This window comes from Oryctolagus cuniculus, chromosome X, assembly GCF_051225735.1.
Source record: "Oryctolagus cuniculus isolate XC-2025 breed Fujian yellow rabbit chromosome X, ASM5122573v1, whole genome shotgun sequence".
NCBI lineage: Eukaryota > Metazoa > Chordata > Mammalia > Lagomorpha > Leporidae > Oryctolagus > Oryctolagus cuniculus.
Window position 1 is genome coordinate 121,111,586 of NC_142888.1, and position 23,124 is coordinate 121,134,709.

The 23,124-nt window shown below is 39.3% G+C and overlaps 1 protein-coding gene across 1 annotated transcript; it reads right to left on the reverse strand.

Annotated features, from left to right (window-relative positions):
- Positions 1-818: 818 nt before the first annotated feature.
- On the reverse strand, positions 819-14,521 carry LOC103352048 (uncharacterized). Its single transcript, XM_008273444.4, has 3 exons — positions 13,485-14,521; positions 10,683-10,799; positions 819-2,643 (listed from the first exon to the last, which is right to left on the reverse strand). The coding sequence occupies exons 1-3, from the start codon at positions 13,668-13,670 to the stop codon at positions 2,512-2,514; spliced, it is 435 nt and encodes a 144-aa protein (XP_008271666.4). The 5' UTR covers positions 13,671-14,521; the 3' UTR covers positions 819-2,511.
- Between the last annotated feature and the right edge of the window lie 8,603 nt (positions 14,522-23,124).

The following is a 23,124-nucleotide window of genomic DNA, read 5'->3' on the forward strand; positions in this document are numbered from 1 at the left end:
CTAGGAGATGGGGTCCAACGTTAGAATCAAACAACAAATTGAAATGAGGTAATTCTTTAGGAATATAAAAATAATGAATAAATTCGCAAACTGACATAACAAAATAATAGTGCATAATTTAAATGATCTCTAAAATTGGTAAAACACTATCTTCAAAATTAATAGAAAATGCAAATATCTTTCTAAAATTTACCAAGTCAAAGGTAATTCTGACATAACAATTTATAAGGAGGTAATAGATTAGACATACAGGGATAGAAGTGGGTTGTAATAACAGGGCTAATTGAAACCTTAAATAACACATACATATATTAAAACCAAATACCCACAAATAAGAATATATATATTTTATTAACACTAATGAAAAGAAAAGTGTATGCATCAACTGCATTAGAATGACTGCCTATGAAGAGAATTGGGATGAAATATTAGAGTGGAAATAAAAGGGAATGAATGAGTAAATAAACAGTGGATTGTTCTGAACAATTAATTCAAGGACTACGATTAACTGAACCCTTTACACTTAATGACAAAACCACTCCACCATATCCATCCTCTCTCAAAGAAGCAATATTTTTCCAGGAAAGAATACTTACTCACTGACCTTATTTAGAAATTTTAAAGTATGGAGAAAATATTTAAATGTCTGATTTTTAGTGTTTTATTTTTGTAGTAAGAATCTCTGTAGACAATGTTACCTTATATTTTTTTAACTTTTATTTAATGAATATAAATTTCCAAAGTACAGATTATGGATTACAATGGCTTCCCCCCCCCCATAACTTCTCTCCCACCCACAACCATCATCCATTCACATCAAGATTCATTTTCAATTATCTTTATATACAGAAGATCGATTTAGTATATATTAAGTAAAGATTTTAACAGTTTTCACCCACACAGAAACACAAAGTGTAAAATACTGTTTCAGTACTAGTTATAGCATTACTTCACATTGGACAACACATTAAGGACAGATCCCACATGAGGAGTAAGTTCACAGTGATTCCTGTTGTTGACTTAACAATTTGACACTCTTGTTTATGGCATCAGTAATCACCCTAGGCTCTTGTCATGAGTTGCCAAGGCTATGGAGGACTTTTGAGTTCGCCGACTCTGATCTTACTTAGACAAGGTCGTGGTCAAAGTGGAAGTTCTCTCTCCTCCCTTCAGAGAAAGGTACCTCCTTCTTTGATGACCTGTTCTTTCCACTGGGATCTCACTTGCGGAGATCTTTCATATAGGTCTTTTTTTTTTTTTTCCAGAGTGTCTTGGCTTTCCATGCCTAAAATACTCTCATGGGCTCTGCAGCCAGATCTGAATGCCTTAAGGGCTGATTCTGAGGCCAGAGTGCTATTTAGGACATCTGCCATTCTATGAGTCTGCTGTGTATCCTGCTTCCCATGTTGGATCGTTCTCTCCCTTTTTTATTCTATCCGTTAGTATTATTTTCAGACACTAGTCTTGTTTATGTGATCCCTTTGACTCTTAGTCCTATCATTATGATCATTTGTGTACAGAAATTGATCACTTGGACTAGTGAGATGGCATTGGTACATGCCACCTTGATGGGATTGAATTGGAATCCCCTGGCACATTTCTAATTCTACCACTTGGGGCAAGTCTGATTGAGCATGTCCCAAACTGTACATATCTTCCCTCTCTTATTCCCACTCTTATATTTAACAGGGATCACTTTTCAGTTAAATTTCAACACTTAAGAATAATTGTGTATTAATTGCAGAGTTCAACCAAAACAATGTTCCCTGATATTGCCTGCATTGGAAGTAGATCACTCCTGCTTCCATGTCTTTGCTAAGCCACTGCTCCACACCAAGTTTCTTAACAATAAAGTGCCACAAATTAGTTTCAAGATTGTAGCCTACAACCACCACTGTTTTAGTGCATGTTGGTGTTAGCAGTGACTCTCTGTAGGTGAATTGTTGGTTCTTGTGATGGCTTTCAGTCGCTAACAGCCCTGGGTTTTGGTATTACATTCATCTTGAGAAAGTGGAAAACCAAAAGATGTTTTGTTATCTGTCAGGGAAGAGTGCCATTGCTAACTTCCACATGCTACAAATGTCCCCATCATTCTCTTTGTACATACACACAGAGTCCAAAAATCACCAAGACCTTTGCCTATTTGTTAGTGAAATGAAATTTATAAAAGGAATTTTTCTTTGTTGCTCAGTCCTACTCCAGTCCTCAGACTGTCTGGTCGACTATCAACCTGTTGGTCTGTCACGAACCCCTGTGAGACACCTGGTCTCTCCGTTCTAAACCACCTGTGGTATCACTTCCGTCCCACTCCACCCTCAGAGGCAAAGATACACACAGATGTCTCCCGCTAAAGTTGGTTTATTTTATTGTGTCCACAATCTACTCTGCATGTTAGAGCTCATGGCTGTATGCAGACAAACTCCCCACAGACATTCATGGACTAAGTCATTGGCTGCTGCCATTATCAGGGAGTTTCTTTTGATCTGTGGGAGCTCATCGTAGATTATTTGCTTACTTGTTGGCAACTTCAGATTTCTTCTTATTCCTATAGTAAAATACTAATATTGTTGGTTTTTTGGTTTTGTTGACAGCTTGAGGATTTTGTTGGACAGTTAACTTCACCTTCGAGAGTATCTTCTGAATCTGGCATGGGAACAGGGAAAGAACGGAAGATCATTAGTTTAGGGGAAGATAATAGAAACAGGATGGCGATTCCAAGATGGAGGAATAGGGAGGGAGTTTACTGCTCTAATCTAGGGGAACATAGTTAGAAATAAAAGAGGAGAGAGTGCAGTTTCAGGGAAGAATTGGGGAGAAAACTGGAGAGGAAACTACTCACAATTTTTTTTTTTTTTTTGTGAGGGATACTATGGATCCATGTGGAGGGTGTGGATGCCCACAACTCAGACTCCAGCAGCTGAGAGACTCAGCACCAGCTTTGGAGAGGGAGGTCAGACCAGACAGCAGCAGCCCAAGCCACTGGGAATAAAGCTGCAGGAAGAGCCTGGCAAGTGTTTGATACAGAGCCCAGTGGGAGATAGTGTACCTGCCAACCTAGACAGGAAAAGAAGGGAGGGGGCCTGCTTCTCTCTCCCCGCCACCCAGCCCTGGCATCTTTGTAATAGATGAGAGAAGGCAGAGGCACACTGAACGCACATGAAAACTGTGGCAGTTTGTGTCCACATGCCCAGCTACCAACTGAGAGGAGACGCCCAAGTCTTGTTGGGAGAGTTGACGACGGGGATGGGCAGTTGTCACTGTGGGAGCCTTGTGTGCTGGGATGGACTACGAAAACACTGGTGGTGTGTGGGAGGGCACAGCGTGTGGCTGGGTCTCTGAGCAGTCACTGACTGCCTGGTGAGAGTCATTGTTGTGGGACCCATGCTCACACTGAGGACTGCACACATCCTTTGTGTGGTTCTTTTGGCAGCATGGATGAATATTGCACCCACTGAGGCTGGCGTCAAGGCATTGGACTCCATGGAGGAGAGGCGGTGAGTATGAGATTATACCAACAGAGCTTATCACACCCTCCCCTCTGATTAAAAAAAAAGAGATTTACCACGCCCAAATTGAGTGTTACCCTGGACACTCCCCTCAGCATGGAGCACTGAACAGAGCTCCCAGGTCACACCCAGTGCACACCTCTGGGTAGTCACTGAAAGAGCAGACACTCCACTCAGCCACATAGGCATAGTCCAAAGATAAAAGACATCACAGGAAAAAAAAGCAAGTATCTCCACAAATGCCTAAAAATAAATGCAGAAATTCAAAAAATAAGAATAAAGAAGACAGCATGATGCCCCCAAAGGAACACAAGGAACACAACACTTCAATACTAGGATGTGAGATTAAGAGATTGATGAAATGCCAGGAACAGAATCCAAAAAATTAATCATAGGATTACTTAGAAGTAATCAGAAGCAGTTCCATGAATTAAATAAAACCATACGTGACATGAATGAAAATTTTCCCATGAAATTGAGATGTTAAAGAGAAATCAAAATGAAATATTAGAAATGAAAAATTCAATAATCAAATAAAAAGAATGGGTTATCAAAGAAGGAGGTACCTTTCTCTGAAGGGAGGAGAGAACTTCCACTTTGACCATGGCCTTGTCTAAATATGATCAGAGTCAGTGAACTCAGGGGGCTTCCATAGCCTTGGCAGCTCATGACAAGAGCCTAGGGTGATTACTGAGGCCATAAACAAGAGTGTCCATTTGTTAAGTCAACAACAGGAGTCACTGTGCACTTACTCCTCATGTAGGATCTTTGTCCTTAGTGTGCTGTACATTGAGATTTAATGCTATAACTAGTACTCAAACAGTATTTTTCACTTTATGTTTCTGTGTGGGAACAAACTATTGAAATCTTTACTTAATGTATGCTAAACAGATCTTCTGTATATAAAGAGAATCGAAAATGAATCTTGATGTGAATGGAAGGGGAGAGGGAGTGTGAAAGGGGAGGGTTGCGGGTGGGAGGGACGTTATGGGGGGACGCCATTGTAATCCATAAGCTGTACTTTGGAAATTTATATTCATATTCTGTCTTTGCTACTTGCAAATAAAGATGTCAAAAATATCAAAAAAATAAAAATAAAAAGAACCAGTGGAAAGCGTTCACAAGAGACTTGGTGAGGCAGAAGAAAGAATATCTGAGTTAAAAGGCAAATCTGTGGAAATTTTAGAGTCAGATTGAAAAAAAGAAGAATAAATTAGAAAGCTAATAAAAAGTGTTGGAGATTTATGGGATACTATCAAACTACCTGACAAACAGGTCTTAGGAGTTCCTGAAGGTATGAAAAGAGAGACTGAATTAGAAGGCCTTTTTAGTAAAATAATTACAGAAGAATTCCCTAACTTAGAGAAAGGGATGTACAAGTACAGGAAGCACATAGAACTAATAGACATGACCAGAAAATATCTTCACCACAACACATTTTATTCAAAATCTCTGGAGTAAAATATAAATGATTAAGATGTGCACAAGAAAAATGCCAGATTACTTTCAGAGGCTCTCCAATTAAACTCACAGCTGAGTTCTCAACAGAAACCTTACAGGGTAGAAGGGAAGGATGAGACATAGTCCAAAAGTTTAAAGAAAAAAAAATCAAGCCAGAGTATTGTTTCCTGCAAAGTTCTCATTTATGAATGAAGGTGAAATAGAATATCCATAACAAACAGAAATTTAAAGAATTTGTCACCACTCGTCCAACCTTATAAAAGATGTTTAAGGATGTGTTACACACAGAAGCAAGGTGTCACTATTAAAGAAGGTGAAAGCAGAAAATTTCCCAGAAGTCCAAAAGAAATCCAAAGGAAACAATAGGAATATTTATAGAAAAAATGGCACAGCCAAGTCATTACTTATCAATAGTTACCTTGAATGTAAATGGCCTCAAATCTGTAGTTAAAATATACAGATTGGTTGGTTGGATTTAAAAGAAAAAAAAAATCTGTTCGCTGCCTACAAGAAACACATTACACCAACAAAGATACACCCAGACTGAAAGTGAAAGATGGAAAAAGATGTTCTATGTTAATGGTAAGCAAAAAAGGGCAGGTGTTCCCATTCTAATAGCAAACAAAATAGAATTTAACACAGAAACAGTTAAAATAGAATAAAAAGGGGAGGCACTACTTAATGATTAAGGGTCAATTCAACAGGAAGATGTGATTATACTAAATATATACACACCCAAATACAGAGTGCTTGTCTATGTAAAAGAAAAGTTAACGGATCTAAAGGGAGACATACACTCCAATATAATAGTAAAAGGGGACTTCAACACCCTACTTTCATCAATGGACAGATCAACTAGACAGAAAATCAACAAAGAAACAACAGAGCAAATTGACTATAGACCAAATGGACCTAAATGATATCTACAGAACTTGTCATCCTACAGTTGCATAAAACTCATTCTTCTCATTAGTGCATGGAATTTTCTCCAGGATAGACCACATGCTAGGCCATGAAGCAAGTCTCAGCAAATTCAGAAAAATTGAAACCATACCATGCATCTTCTCTGACCACAATGGAATGAAACTAGAAGTCACCAACTCAAGAATGTCTAGATCATTTGCAAACACACGGAGACTGAACAACATGTTCCTGAATGAACAGTGGATCATAGAAAAAATAAAGAGCAATCAAACAATTTCTGGAAACAAATGAAGATGACAAGAGAACCAATGTAGCTAAAGTGATTTTCAGCAACAGAAAAAAGCCAAAGACATCACAAAATGTGATTTCAAGATATACTACAGAGCAGTTAGAATCAAGCAGCCTGGTACTGGCACAAAAACAGACATGTAGACCAATGGAACAGAACAGAAAATCCGGAAATCAATTCAGGCATCTACAACTATTGCATCTTTGACAAAGGAGCTAAAATCAATCCCTGGAGCAACAACTGTCTATAAGAAATGGTGCTGAGGAAACTGTATCTCCATCTGCAGAAGTTTTCAACTATACCCATACCTATCTAACACCTTACACAAAAATCCACTCAAAATGCATCAAAGACCTAAACCTATGACCTGATATCACAATTTACATTGGGGAAACACTGAACAAAATTGGCATAGCAATGTTTTCTTGAAAAAAAAAAAAAAAACAGACCCACAGGCAATCAAAGCCAAAATAGACAAATTGGATTACATCAAATTGAGAAGCTTCTGCACTGCAAAAGACACATTCAGCAAAGCAAAGAGGCAACCAACAGAAAGGGAGAAATTATTCGCAAGCCATGCAATTGCTAAAGGATTAATGTCCAGAATATGTAAAGAGCTCAATAAACTCAACACGAACGAAACAAGCAATCCATTTATGAAATGGGCAAAGGACTTGAACAGCCATTTTTCCAAAAGAGGAAACCTAAATGGCCAACAGACACATGAAAAAAAGGTTCAGGATCACTAGCTCTCAGGGAAATGCAAATCAAAACCACATTGAGGTTTCATCCCACTCAAGTTGGAATGGTTCGCATACAGAAAACAACAAAGAACAAACCCCAGGGAGGATGTGGGGAATAAGGTACCCTGGTCCACTGTTGGTGGGAATGTAGTGGTGGGAATGCAGTGGTGGAGTGTTGTTGGGAATGTAGTTGGTGGGAATGTAGTGGTGGGAATGTAGTGTTGCAGCTACTATGGAAAACAGTATGGAGGCACCTCAGAAATGTGAGTGTAGGCCTGTCCTATGATCCAGCCATCCCACCTGTGGGAATTTACCCAAAGCAAAAGAAATTGGCATATGAAAAGTTATCTGTACCCTCATGCTGACTGTAGAACAATGCACAATAGTGAAAATACGGAATCAACCCAGATGTCCATCAACTGCTGATTGGATAAAGAAATTATGGTATATATACACCATGGAGTACTTTTCAGCTGCTAAAAAATGAAATCTTGTCTTTTGCAACAAAATGGATGGAACTGGAAATGATTGTACTTAGTAAAATAAGCCAGATCCAAAAGACAGATAGCATATATTTTCCCTGATCTGAGGTAACTAATGGAATAGCTGAAATGTAATGTATTGGAGTGAAAAAGAATTTTGAGATTTGATGTCTTTTTATAGTCCTTGTCTTTCCATTAAGGAACAGTGCTTTTTTTTTCTTCATACTATTTTTGAAATCTTTTAATTAGTTTAGGGTTAACTGTATTGTCATTAAGTAAACTGAAAATAGAGCTATGTAAAAATTAAGAGTGGGATTGTGAGAGGGAAGAGGAAGAAGGGTTGGAGTGTGGTCTGCTGGGAGAGTAGGAGGAAAATGTCACTATGTTCCTAAATCTGTATATATGAAATACACAAAAGGTATATAACAAATAACATTTGAATAAAATCCAAGCCAATCAAATCCAACAACACATAAACAAGATAATTCACCCAGGCCAAGTAGGATTTATGTCTGGTATGCAAGGATGGTTCACATTTGCAAATCAATAAATGACACGACATTAACAAACTAAAGAAAAAAATACCATATGATTATGGTAATAGAAGCAGAGAAAGCTTTTTGATTAAATTTGATTAAATATAGCATCTTTTTATGGATGTAAACATTAAGGAATTTACTTATAGAAGAAACATTCCTCAACAAAATCAAGGTAATTTATGACAAACTCACAGCCAGTATCCTACTGAATGTGGAAAATCTAGAAATATTCCCATTAACATCATAACCAGACAGGCATCCCACTCTCACCTATGCTCTTCAAAATATTCCTGGAAGATTTATCCAGATCCATTCAGAAAAAAAAAAAAAAACAACAAGATTAAAGGGATAGAAATTGGGAAGGAGAAAGTCAAACTATCCCTATTTGTGGATGACATGATCCTGTATTTAGGGGATCCAAAAGACTCCACTAAGTGGTTATTGGAACTCATACCATGGTGGGTTAAATGGAAGAATACAAAATGAACACTCAAAAATCAATAGCTTTTGTATACACAGAAAATGCCATGGCTAAGACAGAACTTTTAAGATCAATCCCATCTACAAATTGGGAAGGTGGTACTCAAAATATACCTATTTGCAGATGACACAATTCTATATATATGGGATCCAAAAGACTCCACTAAGTGACTATTGGAACTCACAGAATATTTTGATAATGTAGCAGGATGTAAAGTCAAGACACAAGAATCAACAGTATTTGTATACACAAACAAAGCCAGGGCTGAGATTGAACTCCTAAGATCAATTGCATTCACAATAGCTACAAAAAAAAATCAAATACCTTGGAATAAATTCAACCAAGGAAGTAAAATATCTCTACAATGAGATTTATAGAACATTTTTAAAGAAATTGAAAAAGACACAAAAAAATGGAAAATCTTCAATGTTCATGGATTGGAAGAATCAATGTCATCAAATGTCCATATTACTGAAAGCAATGTGATACCGATCAAAATACAAAGGACATTCTTATCAGATACACAAAAAAACAATGCTGAAATTTATATGGAAACACAGAAGACCCCAACTATCTAAGGCAATCTTAAACAATGAAAACAAAGCCAGAGGTATCACAACACCAAATTTCAAGACACATTACATGGCAGCTATAATCAAAACAGCCTGGTACTGGCACAAAAACAGATGGATAGACCAATGAAACAAAACAGAAATGCCAGAAATCAACCCACACATCTCCAAACAAGTTATCTTTGAAAAGGGAGCTAAAATCAATCCCTGGAACAAGGACAAACTCTTCAACAAATGGTGTGTGAAAACTGGATCTGCACATGCAAAAGTATGAAATAAAACCCTAACCTTACATTGTACACAAAAATCCACTCAAAATGGGTCAAATAACTAAATCTGCAACCCAAATTATTAGAGAGAAATGGGGAAACCCTGTGAGGCATAGTCAAAGACTTATTGGAAAAGACCCCAGAGGTACATGCCATGAAAGTCAAAATTGACAAATGGGATTACATCAAATTGAGAATCTTCTACACTGCAAAAGAAACTCTCAGGAAAGTGAAGAATAAACTGACAGAATGGGAGAAATTATTTGCAATCTAGGCAATAACTGATAAAGGATTTATATCATAAATATATAAAGAGCTCAGGAAATTCAACAACGAACAACAACCCAGTTGAAAAATGGGCAGAGGAACTCAACAGAAATTTTTCAAAAGAGGAAACCCAAAGGACCAACAGACACATGAAAAAATGCTCAGGTTCACCACCCATCAGAGAAATGCAAATCAAACCCACAATGAGGTTTCAGCTCACCTCCATTAGAATGGCTTTCATATAGAAATCAACAAACAACAAATGCTTGTGAGGATGTGGGGAAAAGGTTCCCTAATCCATTGTTGGTGGGAAAGTAAACTCATATAGCCACTGTGGAAGACAGTATGGATATATCTCATAAATCTGAAGATAGACCTACCATGTGACCTAAGCATCCCACTCCTGGGTATTTATTCATGGGAAAAACAAATCAGCTTAAGAAAGAATTATCTATACCTCCATGTTTATTACAGCTCAGTTCACAATAGCTAAGATATGGAATCAACAAAATGCTTGTAAATTGAACACTCAATTGGGAAAATATGGGATATGTACAACATGGTATGGTACACAGCCCTAAGATAAATGAACTCCCTTCTTCTGCAATGTTACAGATGCAGCTAGAAAACATACTAAGTAAACTAAGGGAGTCCCAATAGGGCAAGTACCATTTGTTCTCCCTCACTGGTGGTAACTAAAGGAGCACCTAAAAGGTAATCTATAGAAGTGAAATTAACACTTTGAAATGCAAAGACTTTGAACAGTTCTTGCCTCACTCACTGAGGAACTGTTTTTTCTCATACTGTTTGTTGAACACTTTACTTAGTATATAAAGTTAATATTATCTGTATAAAGTTAATTGAAAATTGATCTCAGTAAATAGTAAGAAAGGGAATAGGAGAGGGAGGAGGAAGAAGTGTTGGAGTGAGGGTGGGAGGGCTAGTAGGGTGGGAAGAATAACTATTGACCTAAAGTTGTATTTATGAAGCACATGAAATTTGTACACTATAAATAAAAGGTTTCTGGGTGAGAAAAGAAACAAGGGGTACAATTGAGGAAGAGATTTGTGCCAGAAAAGGTCAGGGTAGGTGTGGTAGGATGGGGATCTATGGGGAAACAGAGGAGGAACTTGGGTAGTATCGTTTTACCTTTTCCTTTTCTTTATCATCCAATTGGTCGGGCATGCTCTGCTCCTCCCCATCTTCAGCACTTGAGGTTGGCTCTTCAGTGCTCATGATGGAATGGGGCTTATCTGTTTTAGAAAACTGAGCAACACAGGTTACCTCAGGCCTCTCAGAGACACGCAGTGCTCCCTCCCAGGGCCACAGCCCTACTCATATATATACACCCGAGGACAATGAGGAGTTACCTGCTTTACCTTTTTTGGTAATGTAGGCACTGATGGCAGCCAATGGGATGCCTGGGCTGGCTCTGACATCATAAAGCCTAGCAACTGACATGTCATTGGGCGGGGTGGTGGGGAGAGCCAAGAGAGGGCAGCTTCATGTGGCCACTTCTTTAACACCCCCTAAACATGCACCCCAGGCTGATCTACACCTCCCCTCATCTTCCTATAGTCAGTTCTCCTGGTTCCCATGGCAGGGTAAGGGGATTCCCTAATGTTCCTCACTATGGCCACACCTATCAGTGGTTCTTTGTATGTCTCCCAGACCTCACCAGTACCAGTTTTTGGATGTGTCACATAAACTTCCTCCAAAGTAAAGTGGCTACTCTGTGAATCATCTCATTTTCCTCCTGCAGTTACCTCTTAGACACCCTGAAGACCTTTCACTTCTTGGCTATTGCTAGGCAACTTCGCCCTCCAACTTCTTTTTGCCAATGTCCACTTAGAACTCTTGAGTTTTCTATTACCAGTTAGAAGTGAGGGTCTTTAATCTGTCAACCTTCAGTGAATAAACTTTCTCTCCCTGGTGTCTGACCCTAGTTTCAAATCAGAGCCTTGTACACATGTCAGTAAATAGAGTACCCTGAAATGGATATTGCCAGCATAATGGCAGCAGGTACTCATATGCTACATGCTGTTCTGGGTATTTACACACAAGACTGTACATCCTAAGACCAATGTACAGAGGGCTTGGGGAGCCGGGCAGATGGAGATCACCTTTGTACCTATCAGAGAAGCTGCCTAGTGTGAGAAGAGAATAAAATGCATGAAGATTGGAAAGGGACAAGTGGAAGTTGCTCTCTTCCAAGACTACGAGAGAGTCTAGGGAGAACATTTGATCTGAGAACAACTTCTACAATAAATACTGAGTTAACCTGGATTGAAAGACTCATAATCTACACACAAAGTATTCATTTATACATTAGCAGGGTTTAATTGCAAAGTGAATGCAAAAACAATGACATTGGGACATTTGGAATATCATAAAATATAAACTACTTACAAAGAAAGGTAATCAAAGATAGGAGTCTTACATTACAAAATGTACAATATATTGCAGAGGTATAATGGCATAAAGGAACAAATGGAGAGCTGTACTTTGCTTATGAGTTGGAAGATACAATATTGTATGATGTCATTTCTTCCCCTATTCACCTGTAGATTCAACCCAATCTCAATCAAAATCCAGAAAGTTTTTTAATAGAGGGACTAGCATTGTGGCATAGCAGGTAAAGCTATTGCCTGCAATATCGATATTCCATATGGATGGCAGTCAGTTTGTGTCCCAGCTGCTCTACTTCTGATCCAAATCCCTGCTATTGGCCTGGAAAAAGTGGTGGAAGATGGCACATGTGTTTGGATCCCTGACACACTTTTGGAGACCTGGAAGAAGATCCTGGCTCCTGGTTTTGGCCTGCCCTAGTGCTGGCCATTGCAGCCATCTAGAGAGTGAACCAGCAGATGGAAAATGTCTCTCACTCTCTCTCTCTCTCTCTCTCTCTCTCTAGAACTCCAACTTTCAAATAAATAGATAAATATTTTTAAAAACTTTTTAAAACTAATTTCCTGGATGACTATAATATTCCCATCAGAATGCAAAGGAAGTGGAAAAGAAGTAATAACTTATTAATAGTGGTGATCTGATTACCCTCAGGATTGTATCAGTGTCCATGTTCTAGTTTTGACAGTGTGCAGTGACAGTGTCCTGGAGATTTTCCTACTGAAGAGGCTGAATGCAGGAATATTTTCTTGAGCATCCTTTGAAATTTCCAGTAACTCTATAACTACTTCATAATAAAAGTCTAAAAACTTAAAAGAATAAGAGTGGATGAAAGCTAGAGTGGGCAATCATGCTGATTTCTTCAACAAGTCAACACTGGTCGCATTCTCTTTAGGAATTCACAGTATAGGACTATGGCCTCGATTCTTGTTTCAGGGTTTGCCCAGCCCATGTGGGATATGGACACCATGATATAGCACACAGCCGTAAAATAAATGAAATCCTATAATTTGCAGTGTTATGGGTGAAAATGGAAAACATACTAAGTAAAATCAGTCAGTGACAACTACTATTTGTTCTCCCTCACCTGTGGTCAATAGTAGAGCACCTTAAAGGTAATCTGTAGAAGTGAAATTGATACTTTGAGATACAATGGCTTTGAACAGTCCTTGTGTCGAATGTTGAGGATCTGTTTTTTATTTCCCATACTATTTGTTGAATCCTTTACTTAGTATACAGTTAATCTTATGTGTATAAAGTTAATTGAAAATAGATATTAGTACAAAATAAGAATGGGGATAGGAGAAGGAGGAGGAAGTGTGGGCGTGTGGGTGGGAGGCGGTAGGTTGGGAAGAATCATTATTTATGCTATGTATGAAGTGCCAAAGTTTGTATTCCTTAAATAAAAGGTTTCTGGGTGAGAAAAGAAACAAAAAGGAAATGAAACAATTAAGGAAGAGATTTGTGCCAGGAAAGGACAGGGTAGAAGTAGTGGGATGGGGATCTATGGGGAAACAGAGGAGGAACTTGGTAGTATCATTTTACCTTTTCATTTTCTTTATCGGTTGATTGGCCCGGCATGCTCTCCTCCCCCTCTTCCGGGCTTGAGGTTGGCTCTTCAGTGCTCATGATGGAACAGGGCTTATCTGTTTTAGAAAACTGAGCAACACAGGTTACCTCAGGCCTCTCAGAGACATGCAGTACTCCATCCAGGGCCACAGCCCTACTCATATATATACACCCGAGGACAATGAGGAGTTACCTGCTTTACCTTTTTTGGTAATGTAGGCACTGATGGCAGCCAATGGGATGCCTGGGCTGGCTCTGACATCATAAAGCCTAGCAACTGACATGTCATTGGGCGGGGTGGTGGGGAGAGCCAAGAGAGGGCAGCTTCATGTGGCCACTTCTTTAACACCCCCTAAACATGCACCCCAGGCTGATCTACACCTCCCCTCATCTTCCTATAGTCAGTTCTCCTGGTTCCCATGGCAGGGTAAGGGGATTCCCTAATGTTCCTCACTATGGCCACACCTATCAGTGGTTCTTTGTATGTCTCCCAGACCTCACCAGTACCAGTTTTTGGATGTGTCACATAAACTTCCTCCAAAGTAAAGTGGCTACTCTGTGAATCATCTCATTTTCCTCCTGCAGTTACCTCTTAGACACCCTGAAGACCTTTCACTTCTTGGCTATTGCTAGGCAACTTCGCCCTCCAACTTCTTTTTGCCAACGTCCACTTAGAACTCTTGAGTTTTCTATTACCAGTTAGAAGTGAGGGTCTTTAATCTGTCAACCTTCAGTGAATAAACTTTCTCTCCCTGGTGTCTGACCCTAGTTTCAAATCAGAGCCTTGTACACATGTCAGTAAATAGAGTACCCTGAAATGGATATTGCCAGCATAATGGCAGCAGGTACTCATATGCTACATGCTGTTCTGGGTATTTACACACAAGACTGTACATCCTAAGACCAATGTACAGAGGGCTTGGGGAGCCGGGCAGATGGAGATCACCTTTGTACCTATCAGAGAAGCTGCCTAGTGTGAGAAGAGAATAAAATGCATGAAGATTGGAAAGGGACAAGTGGAAGTTGCTCTCTTCCAAGACTACGAGAGAGTCTAGGGAGAACATTTGATCTGAGAACAACTTCTACAATAAATACTGAGTTAACCTGGATTGAAAGACTCATAATCTATACACAAAGTATTTGTTTATACATTAGCAGGTGTTAATTGTGAATTGAATTTAAAAACAGTGACATTTAGAATGTTAAAAATATATAATATACTTAGAAATGTGACCAAAGACAAAGAAGTCTTATATAATAAAATTTACAAAATATTGTAGAGGTATATTAATGTCTCAAATAAATAAATGGATAGCTGTATTTTGCTTATGAGTTGGAAGATACAATATTGTATGATGTCATTTCTTCCCCTATTCACCTGTAGATTCAACACTATCTCAGTCAAAATCCGGAAAGTTTTTTATTAGTGGAACTGGTATTGTGAATAGTATTCAAGCCTTTGCCTGCAATATCGGTATTCCATATGGATGGCAGTCAGTTTGTGTCCCAGCTGCTCTACTTCTGATCCTGTTCCCTGGTAATGGCCTTGGAAAAGTGGCAGAAGATGGCACAAGTGTTTGAGTCCCTGACACCCTTGTGGGAAGACCTGTAAAAGTTCCTGGATCCTGGTTTTGGCCTGTCCCAGTGCTGGCCACTGCAGCCATCTGAAGAATGAACCAGCAGTTGGAAGGTCTCACTCTTTATCTCTCTCTCTGGAAGTCTGATTTTCAAATAAATAACTAAATAGTTATTTAAAAAGTGTTAAAAAGAAATTTGGGGGATGCATATAATATTCCCATCAGAATGCAAAGTAAGTGGAATAGAAATATCTTGTTAATAGTGGTGATACCTGAACACCCTCAGGATTATATCAGTGTCCATGTTCTAGTTTTGACAGTGTGTGGTGACAGTGTCCTGGAGATTTTCATACCTGGTAGGCTGGATGAAGGAATATGTTCGTGAGCATCCTTTGATATTTCCTGTGACTCTAAAATTATTTTAGATAAAAGTCTAAAAATTTTAAAGAATTGAGTGGACTAAGGATAGAGGTGGCAATCATCTTGATTTTTACAACAGGTCAACACTGGCCTCAATCTCTTTAGGAATTCACATAACTTGATAATGAAAGAAAATAGAAAATATAGGGCTAGGGCCTCAATTATTGTTCCAGGGTTTGTCCAGTCCACATATCTGCACATTAGACCTCAGAAATTAAGGAAGGACTACTAAGGCGTCCCACACTACTCCTCAGATAAGAAATGTATAACATCCCCATGAGTACCATCAAAGCACTATCAAAGAAAGATGATGATGTTTACAAAGAAATGTCTTTTTCTTAGTGAATCCTAGATGCTGTCTAGTGGTTCCCACTTCTGTTATTCAGTGCTCACAGGCCAACTTATAAGTGATTTTTTTAGTATGTGTGTAACTCTTGTTTGTATCCTGAAATGCCATGTGATAGAAAACTCAATAAAGATCCAACATGGGAAGTGGGATACACAGCAGACTCATAGAATGGCAGATGAACTAAATAGCACTCTGACCTCAGAATCAGCACTTAAGGCATTCGGATCTGCCTGAAGAGCTCATGAGAGTATTTTAGGCATGGAAAGCCAAGACACTGTGGCAAAATAAAAAAAAGAAGACCTAAATGAAAGATCTCTGTGAGTGAGATCCCAGTGGAAAGAACGGGGCCATCAAAGAGGGAGGTACCTTTCTCTGAAGGGAGGAGAGAACTTCCACTTTGAATATGACCCTGTCTGAATAAGATCGAAGTCGGCGAACTCAAAAGGCTTCCATAGCCTTGGCAACTCATGACTAGAGCCTAGGGAGATTACTGATGCCATAAACAAGAGTGTCAAATTGTTAAGTCAACAACAGGAGTCACTGTGTACTTACTCCTCATGTGGGATCTGTCCTTAATGTGTTGTCCAATGTGAAGTAATGTTATAACTAGTACTGAAACAGTATTTTACACTTTGTGTTTCTGTGTGGGTGCAAACTGATGAAATCTTTACTTAATATATACTAAATCGATCTTCTGTATATAAAGATAATTGAAAATGATAATTGAAAGATAATGGATGTGAATGGAATGGGAGAGGGAGTGGGAGATGGGAGGGGTGCGGGTGTGAGGGAAGTTATGGTGGGGAAGCCATTGTAATCCATAAACTGTACTTTGGAAATTCATATTTACTAAATAAAAGTTAAAAAAAGAAAACTCAATAAAGAAACCACAAAGAAAACTTCACAGGCAAACTCTATCGCGTAGTGCAGATCAAACCCTGATTAGAATATTTGACAATAAGGGCCTTCCATTATATTTGATAGTCATATCCCACTTGCTCTACTGGACCCGGGTATCCCTGAGAACAAACCCCTTGGCTTACTTCGGATGGTTGGGCTGAAACAGTGAACAGAAGTCAGCCCTAGAACAGAGACCATCAAGTCAGGCATCAGCTTTCCAATGAGCACATGTTCTGCATTCATCACTGTGTACCATGTGGGCCACAGACACACCTAGACCAATGCTTGTGCTGCACTTTTGGAACAAAGTTGTACTGATGCATGCCTTCCCAAATGCACATTCCACATGTGGCATATTGGGGGAATAAGCCCCCGAATAATAGAAAAGAACCCAAACCCCTTAAATCACATAATTGAAAAGTCAGTTCTACAGTGCTCAACATTTTCACATTTTATCCTCTAAGCAGCCTAAGGCTAAGAAGTATAATTCTTCATTGCCATGCCTAATATGAAATATGCTTTAATGCTACATGATACATGGAAATTTTACTTTGCAATGAGAAGGACTTTCAGGTGCACCTATCAAAGACAGAGGGAAATGCATTGTGATTTATTTTGTTTTCTTTTCATTTTTTTTTTTTTTTGTAGTTTTATCTTTTTTCCCCAAGGACTGAAAACTTGAAAAAATATTCTTTTATCCACAGAGGATATTTGAGAATCTTTCCTGGAAGTCAATGATAGATATTTAAATAGTTTGAGGGAGAACAGGAAATGTGGCTATTAGAAGTATAGATATTTTTATTTAGTATAATTTATTCTTCTTGTTTTAATTGGTTCATGTTATCAGTGAACTGATAGAATATAACAGAGAACTGTAATTTGCCACCGTGTTTATTTGTTACCCTCCACACCTATACAGAGGACAGGTACTTGCTGTTTTACTCATATTTTAGACTCAGTTTTTTTTCAGCATCTTCTGGACTTTAAGCAGAAAGACCCTTGTGAGGGTCATCTCAAAGACAGCAACTGGAACTGTGTCCCCAGGTCACTGCAGGGTGACTCCCCTAGGAGTCTCCTCCCTCTCACTGACATGGATCCATCAAAGTGTTTTCTTTTTCACTATAGGTATGTCTTTGATATGTGAAGCATCAATTTATCAATATCTAAAGCCTTATTTAAATGACACAGGTCAGGATATTGTAAAACCCAGTGGTGTTGTGATCGAGGCAATAGAGCGATCCCTGCACATCACACACAACCACCTCAAGACCGGGCAACACTCATTCAGGTCAGAAAGAGCTCTTCTTTCTTGCCGGCATTTACTGCCTGTCTACCAACTAGAGGTGCTGTGAACGTGTGCTCTTTACAGATGGCAACACACTCACAAGGCACACCCAAATTGGCTACAGACACTTGTGGTCACCACCTCATTGACACAAATATTAAAATGCATTGAAAACATTTGTTTCAGAATTACCTTTCCAATCATTAATATAAACAACTTCTTCCTGCTGGCTTTTGTATAGTGCATTCCACTGTATGGAATGTTTTCCCTTTACAGAGCTTCTATTTGTGACACAGGAGATGGGGTGGATCCATTCATGTTTGCATTCATCAGAGCCAATCACTACCTTGTGCAGTTGGATGAACATATGCAGATCTCCCTACTAACAGAGCTGATTTGTTCCCTCCATGGGGACACAAGCATCCTTCACATGTGACTCCTCACGCTCTTTCTGATGCCCTTCAGTCAACTGAAGTATCCCCAGTGAGTCCTGAACACACCTGAAGCATCTTGTGCTAGCCGTGATATAATCCCCTCCTTAGAGAATGGTTATGGGGGCAACAGAATGCATTTCTGAACACTTTACCAGCAGAAATCCACAAAATCTACTGAGTCCCTGTCTTGTGCCATGCACATGGAACTTGGACTGGTACATGGGTGAATTAGACATAAAGCTTTCATGGAAAATGAGGCATGACATGGCATGAGAACAAGAGTAGTTCAACAGCTGCATTGGGGTATCCAAGGCTCAAAGTGGGACAGATTACAGAAGATAGATCAAATCTATGGAGGCAGCAGTTTCAGGAAGAGCGTTTGTGGAGGGGAGATGTTCTTTAATGGGGAAGAAGGATGGGACAGAGTGGAGATGGAGGTGGAGGCTGTGGGTCCCTGAACCCTCATGGCCCTGGCCATTCTGCACTTATGGCCTTTCCATGCCCTGGTCTGCTCATTGGTGATGCTTGCAACACACCACCATGACCCCCAGGAGAGCAGGAATCACCATGTGTTCATCTCCTTGGCCCCTTCACTAGCATGGAGGAATATGTGGTATCTCACACAAGAGATGCATCCATATTGTCTCAACTAATGTTTGTGTATTGGATGAAATAAATACCAAGAGATTTAGTGACTTTCCCAAAGTCATGCACATTGGCGAGGTGGTGGAGTTAGTACCAAACACAAGAGTGCCTACCTCCAAAGCCTGAGATTGAAAGCCTGGTGTCATGTGAGCCCCTGATGAGCAGAGTAGGTGCTAACTAAGGGAGAGGATCTACAATCAGAACATCACACAGTCATGGTTATCATGTGCCTTCTTATGGGACTGGACACAGGGGTTGTCACCACAGTGAGGGAACTATGGGCATCCTAACACAGCCAAGGGCCCACCTCCAACCACTGCTAGGCTGAACATTGCAAATGAAGCAATAGACTGCCTTAAGGCAGATGAGACCAATATCAAGGGTGACATGAGCATGAGAGTTTGAAGTCCCCTGACCTAACTGCAAATCAAAGCAAGGCCACTGCTACCTCTGCACCTTAGGTCACACTGATTAACCTTCCAGGCTCTGTTTCCTTGGGAAATAATGTCATCTGTGTCAGATGTGTGCTCTGAAGACTGACAGTGAGTGAAAAGAGCAGTGAAGTCTCTGTAACTCACTATATCTGCCCTTGTGGGTTATAGCCTCCCCCGTGAATGAACAATCTGTTCTTTTACATAAACTTAGGAGGGAAATTGGAAGGGAGTTCCCCAGCAGGAGGTACAGTGGTTAGCGCACTTTCACCAAATGGTCCTGCATGTCTAAGACTTGCTGTTGAGAGGGATCTACATGTTGACTCAATTTGAGTTAGTATGTGCCCTGGGAATGTCTATGGGGAAGTGATGATAGGGTCATCAGACCACATTCTGCACATCCACTTGTGTGGGGGTGGCATGCAGGTTGTCAACAGCACATACACACACACACACACACACACACATTATGTTCCAAGTGAGCAGGACACATGCCTTTGTAGGAGTCCAGTATTTGTACTACTCCCCCACCCCCCAGCTTCTAGGACTGACTCCTGCTCCTGATGTACAGGAGTCCTGGGGAACCGCAAACTTGGCACTAAGTGTCAAGGATGTGGGGGAAAAGGTATCCTGGTCAACAGCTGGTGGGAATGTAAACTAGTACAGCCACTGTGGAAGACAGTATGGAAGCACCTCAGAAATGTGAGTGTAGAACTAATGTATGATCTAGCCATCCACTCGTGGAAATTACCCAAACAAAAAGAAATCAGCATGTGAAATGTTATCTGTACACTCATGCTCATTTTAGAACAATTCACAATAGTGAAGATATGAAATGAACCCAGATGTCCACAAACTGTTGGCTGGATAAGAAATTATGGTATGTTTATAATGCATTGGTTAAAAAAATGAAATCTTGTTTTTTGCAACAAAATGGATAAAACTGAAAACAATTGTAATTAGTAAAATAAGCCAGTCCCAAAAGACAGATACAATATATTTTCTCTGATTGAGGTAACTAATGGAGTGCCTAAAATGTAATGTATGGGAGTGAAATAGATATTTTGTTTTTGAGATTTGATGTCTGTTTATAGTCCCTGTCTCTTCCATTGAGTGTTTTTTTTTCTTCATACTATTTGATGAAATTGTTTAATTGCTGTAGGCTTAACTATATAAAAATAGATCTTTGTAAAAATTAAGAGTGGGAATGTGAGAGGGAGGAGCAGGAAGTGTTGGAGTGTGGTCTGGAGGAAGAGTAGGGGGGAAATGGCATTATGTACCTAAACCTGTATATATGAAAAAATACATGAAACTTGTATAACTTAAATAACATTTGAAAAAAGTCCAAGCCAACCAAATCCAACAACACATAAACAAGATAATTTACCCAGACCAAGTGGGATTTATCCCTGGTTTGCAAGGATGGTTGAACATTTGCAAATGAATAAACATGATACATTACATTAACAAACTAAAGAAAAAAGCACCATATGATTATCTCAATAGAAGCAGAGAGAGTATATGATTAAATATAACATCCTTTCATGATGTAAAATTTAAGCAAATTATGCATAAAAGGAACATTCCTCAACACAATCAAGGTAAGTTATGACAAACCCACAGCCAGCAACTTACTGAATGTGGAAAAGCTGGAAGCTTTCCTACTAAGATCTGGAACCAGACAAGAATGCCCACACTCACCTGTGCTCTTTAAAATATTCCTGAAAGATTTAGCCAGAGCCATTAGGAAAGAAAACAAAATCAAAGGGATACAAATTGGGAAGGAGAAAGTCAAACAATCCCTATTTGTGGAGGACATGATTCTATATGCAGGGGATCCAAAAGATTCCACTAAGTGACTATTGGAGCTCATAAAATAGTTTGGTTAAGTGGAAGGATACAAAATAAACATTCAAAAATCAATAGCTTTTTTATACACAGAAGATGCCATGGTTGAGAAAGAACTTTTATGGTCAGTCCCATCTACAAATTGGGAAGATGATACTCAAAATATCCCTATTTGCAGATGACACAATTCTATATATATGGGATCCAAAAGACTCCACTAAGAGACTATTGGAACTCATAGAATATTTTGATAATGTAGCAGGATGAAAAGCCAAGACACAAGAATCAACAGTCAGTTTTGTTAACACAACGCCAGGGCTAATATTGAGTTTCTACAATCAATTCCATTCACAGTAGTTCCAAAATTTGAGTATCTTGGAATAAATTTAGCCAAGGATGTCAAAGGTCTCTACAATGGAAATTACAGAACATTAAAGAAAGAAATAGAAGAAGAGACCAAAAAATGGAAAATCTTCCATGTTCATGGATTGGAAGAATCATATCATCAAATTGTCCATTCTTCCAAAAGAAATTTACAGATTCAATGAGATACTAATCAAAATATCAAAGACATTCTTCTAAGATCTAGAAAAAATGTTTCTGAGGGCCGGTGCTGTGGCGCAGTGGGTTTACGCCATGGCCTGAAGTGCCGGCATCCCACATGGGCGCCAGTTCAAGACCAGCTTTCTGCTATGGCTTGGGATAGCAGTAGAGGATAGCCCAAGTCCTTGGGCCCTTGCACATGCATGGGAGACCTGGAAGAAGCTCCTGGCTCCTGGCTCCTGGCTTCGGATTGGCACAGCTCTGGCTGTTGTGGCCAACTGGGGAGTGAACCAGTAAATCGAAGACCTCTCTCGCTCTCTCTCTGCCTCTCCCAGCCTCTGTGTAATTCTGACTTTCAAATAAATAAAATAAAAATCTTCAAAAAAAGGCAGGCTGGAAAACTGCTTTAAAAAATGTTGCTGAAATTCATATGAGGTACAGGAGATCTCAAATAGCTAAAACAATCATACAACCAAAGCAAAGCGCCAGGTATCACAATACCAGATTTCAAGACATAACCAATGCAGTTATAATCAAAACAACCTGGTACTGGCACAAAAACAGATGGATAGACCAATGGAACAGAACAGAAACAGCTGAAGTTGGTCCAGACATCTACAACCAATTTATGTTTGACCAAGTAGCTAAAGCTTATCCCTAGAATAAGGGCAGTCTCTTCAACAAATGTTGCTGGAAAACTGGATTTCCACATGCAGAAGTATGAAGCAAGACTCCTACCTTGCACCTTACACAAAAATCCACTAAGCATGGATTAAAGATCTAAATCTATGACCATCAAATTATTAGAGAACATTGGGGAAATCTTGCAAGACACTGGCACAGGTGAAGAGTTCTTGGAAAAGACCCCAGAGCCAAAGGCAGTCAAAGCCCAAATTAACAAATGGGATTACAACAAATTGAGAAGCTTCTGTACAACAAAAGAAGCACTCAGGAAAGTGAAGAGGCAACTGACAGAATGGGAGAAATTATTTACAAACTATGCAACTGATAAATGATTAATAACCAGAATCTACAAAGAGATCAAGAAACTCCACAACAAAACAAATGACTCAGTTAAGAGATGGGCCAAGTACTTAAACAGATATTTTTCAAGAGGAAATCCAAATGGCCAATAGACACACACACACAAAAATGTTCTGGATCACTAGCCATCAGGGAAATTC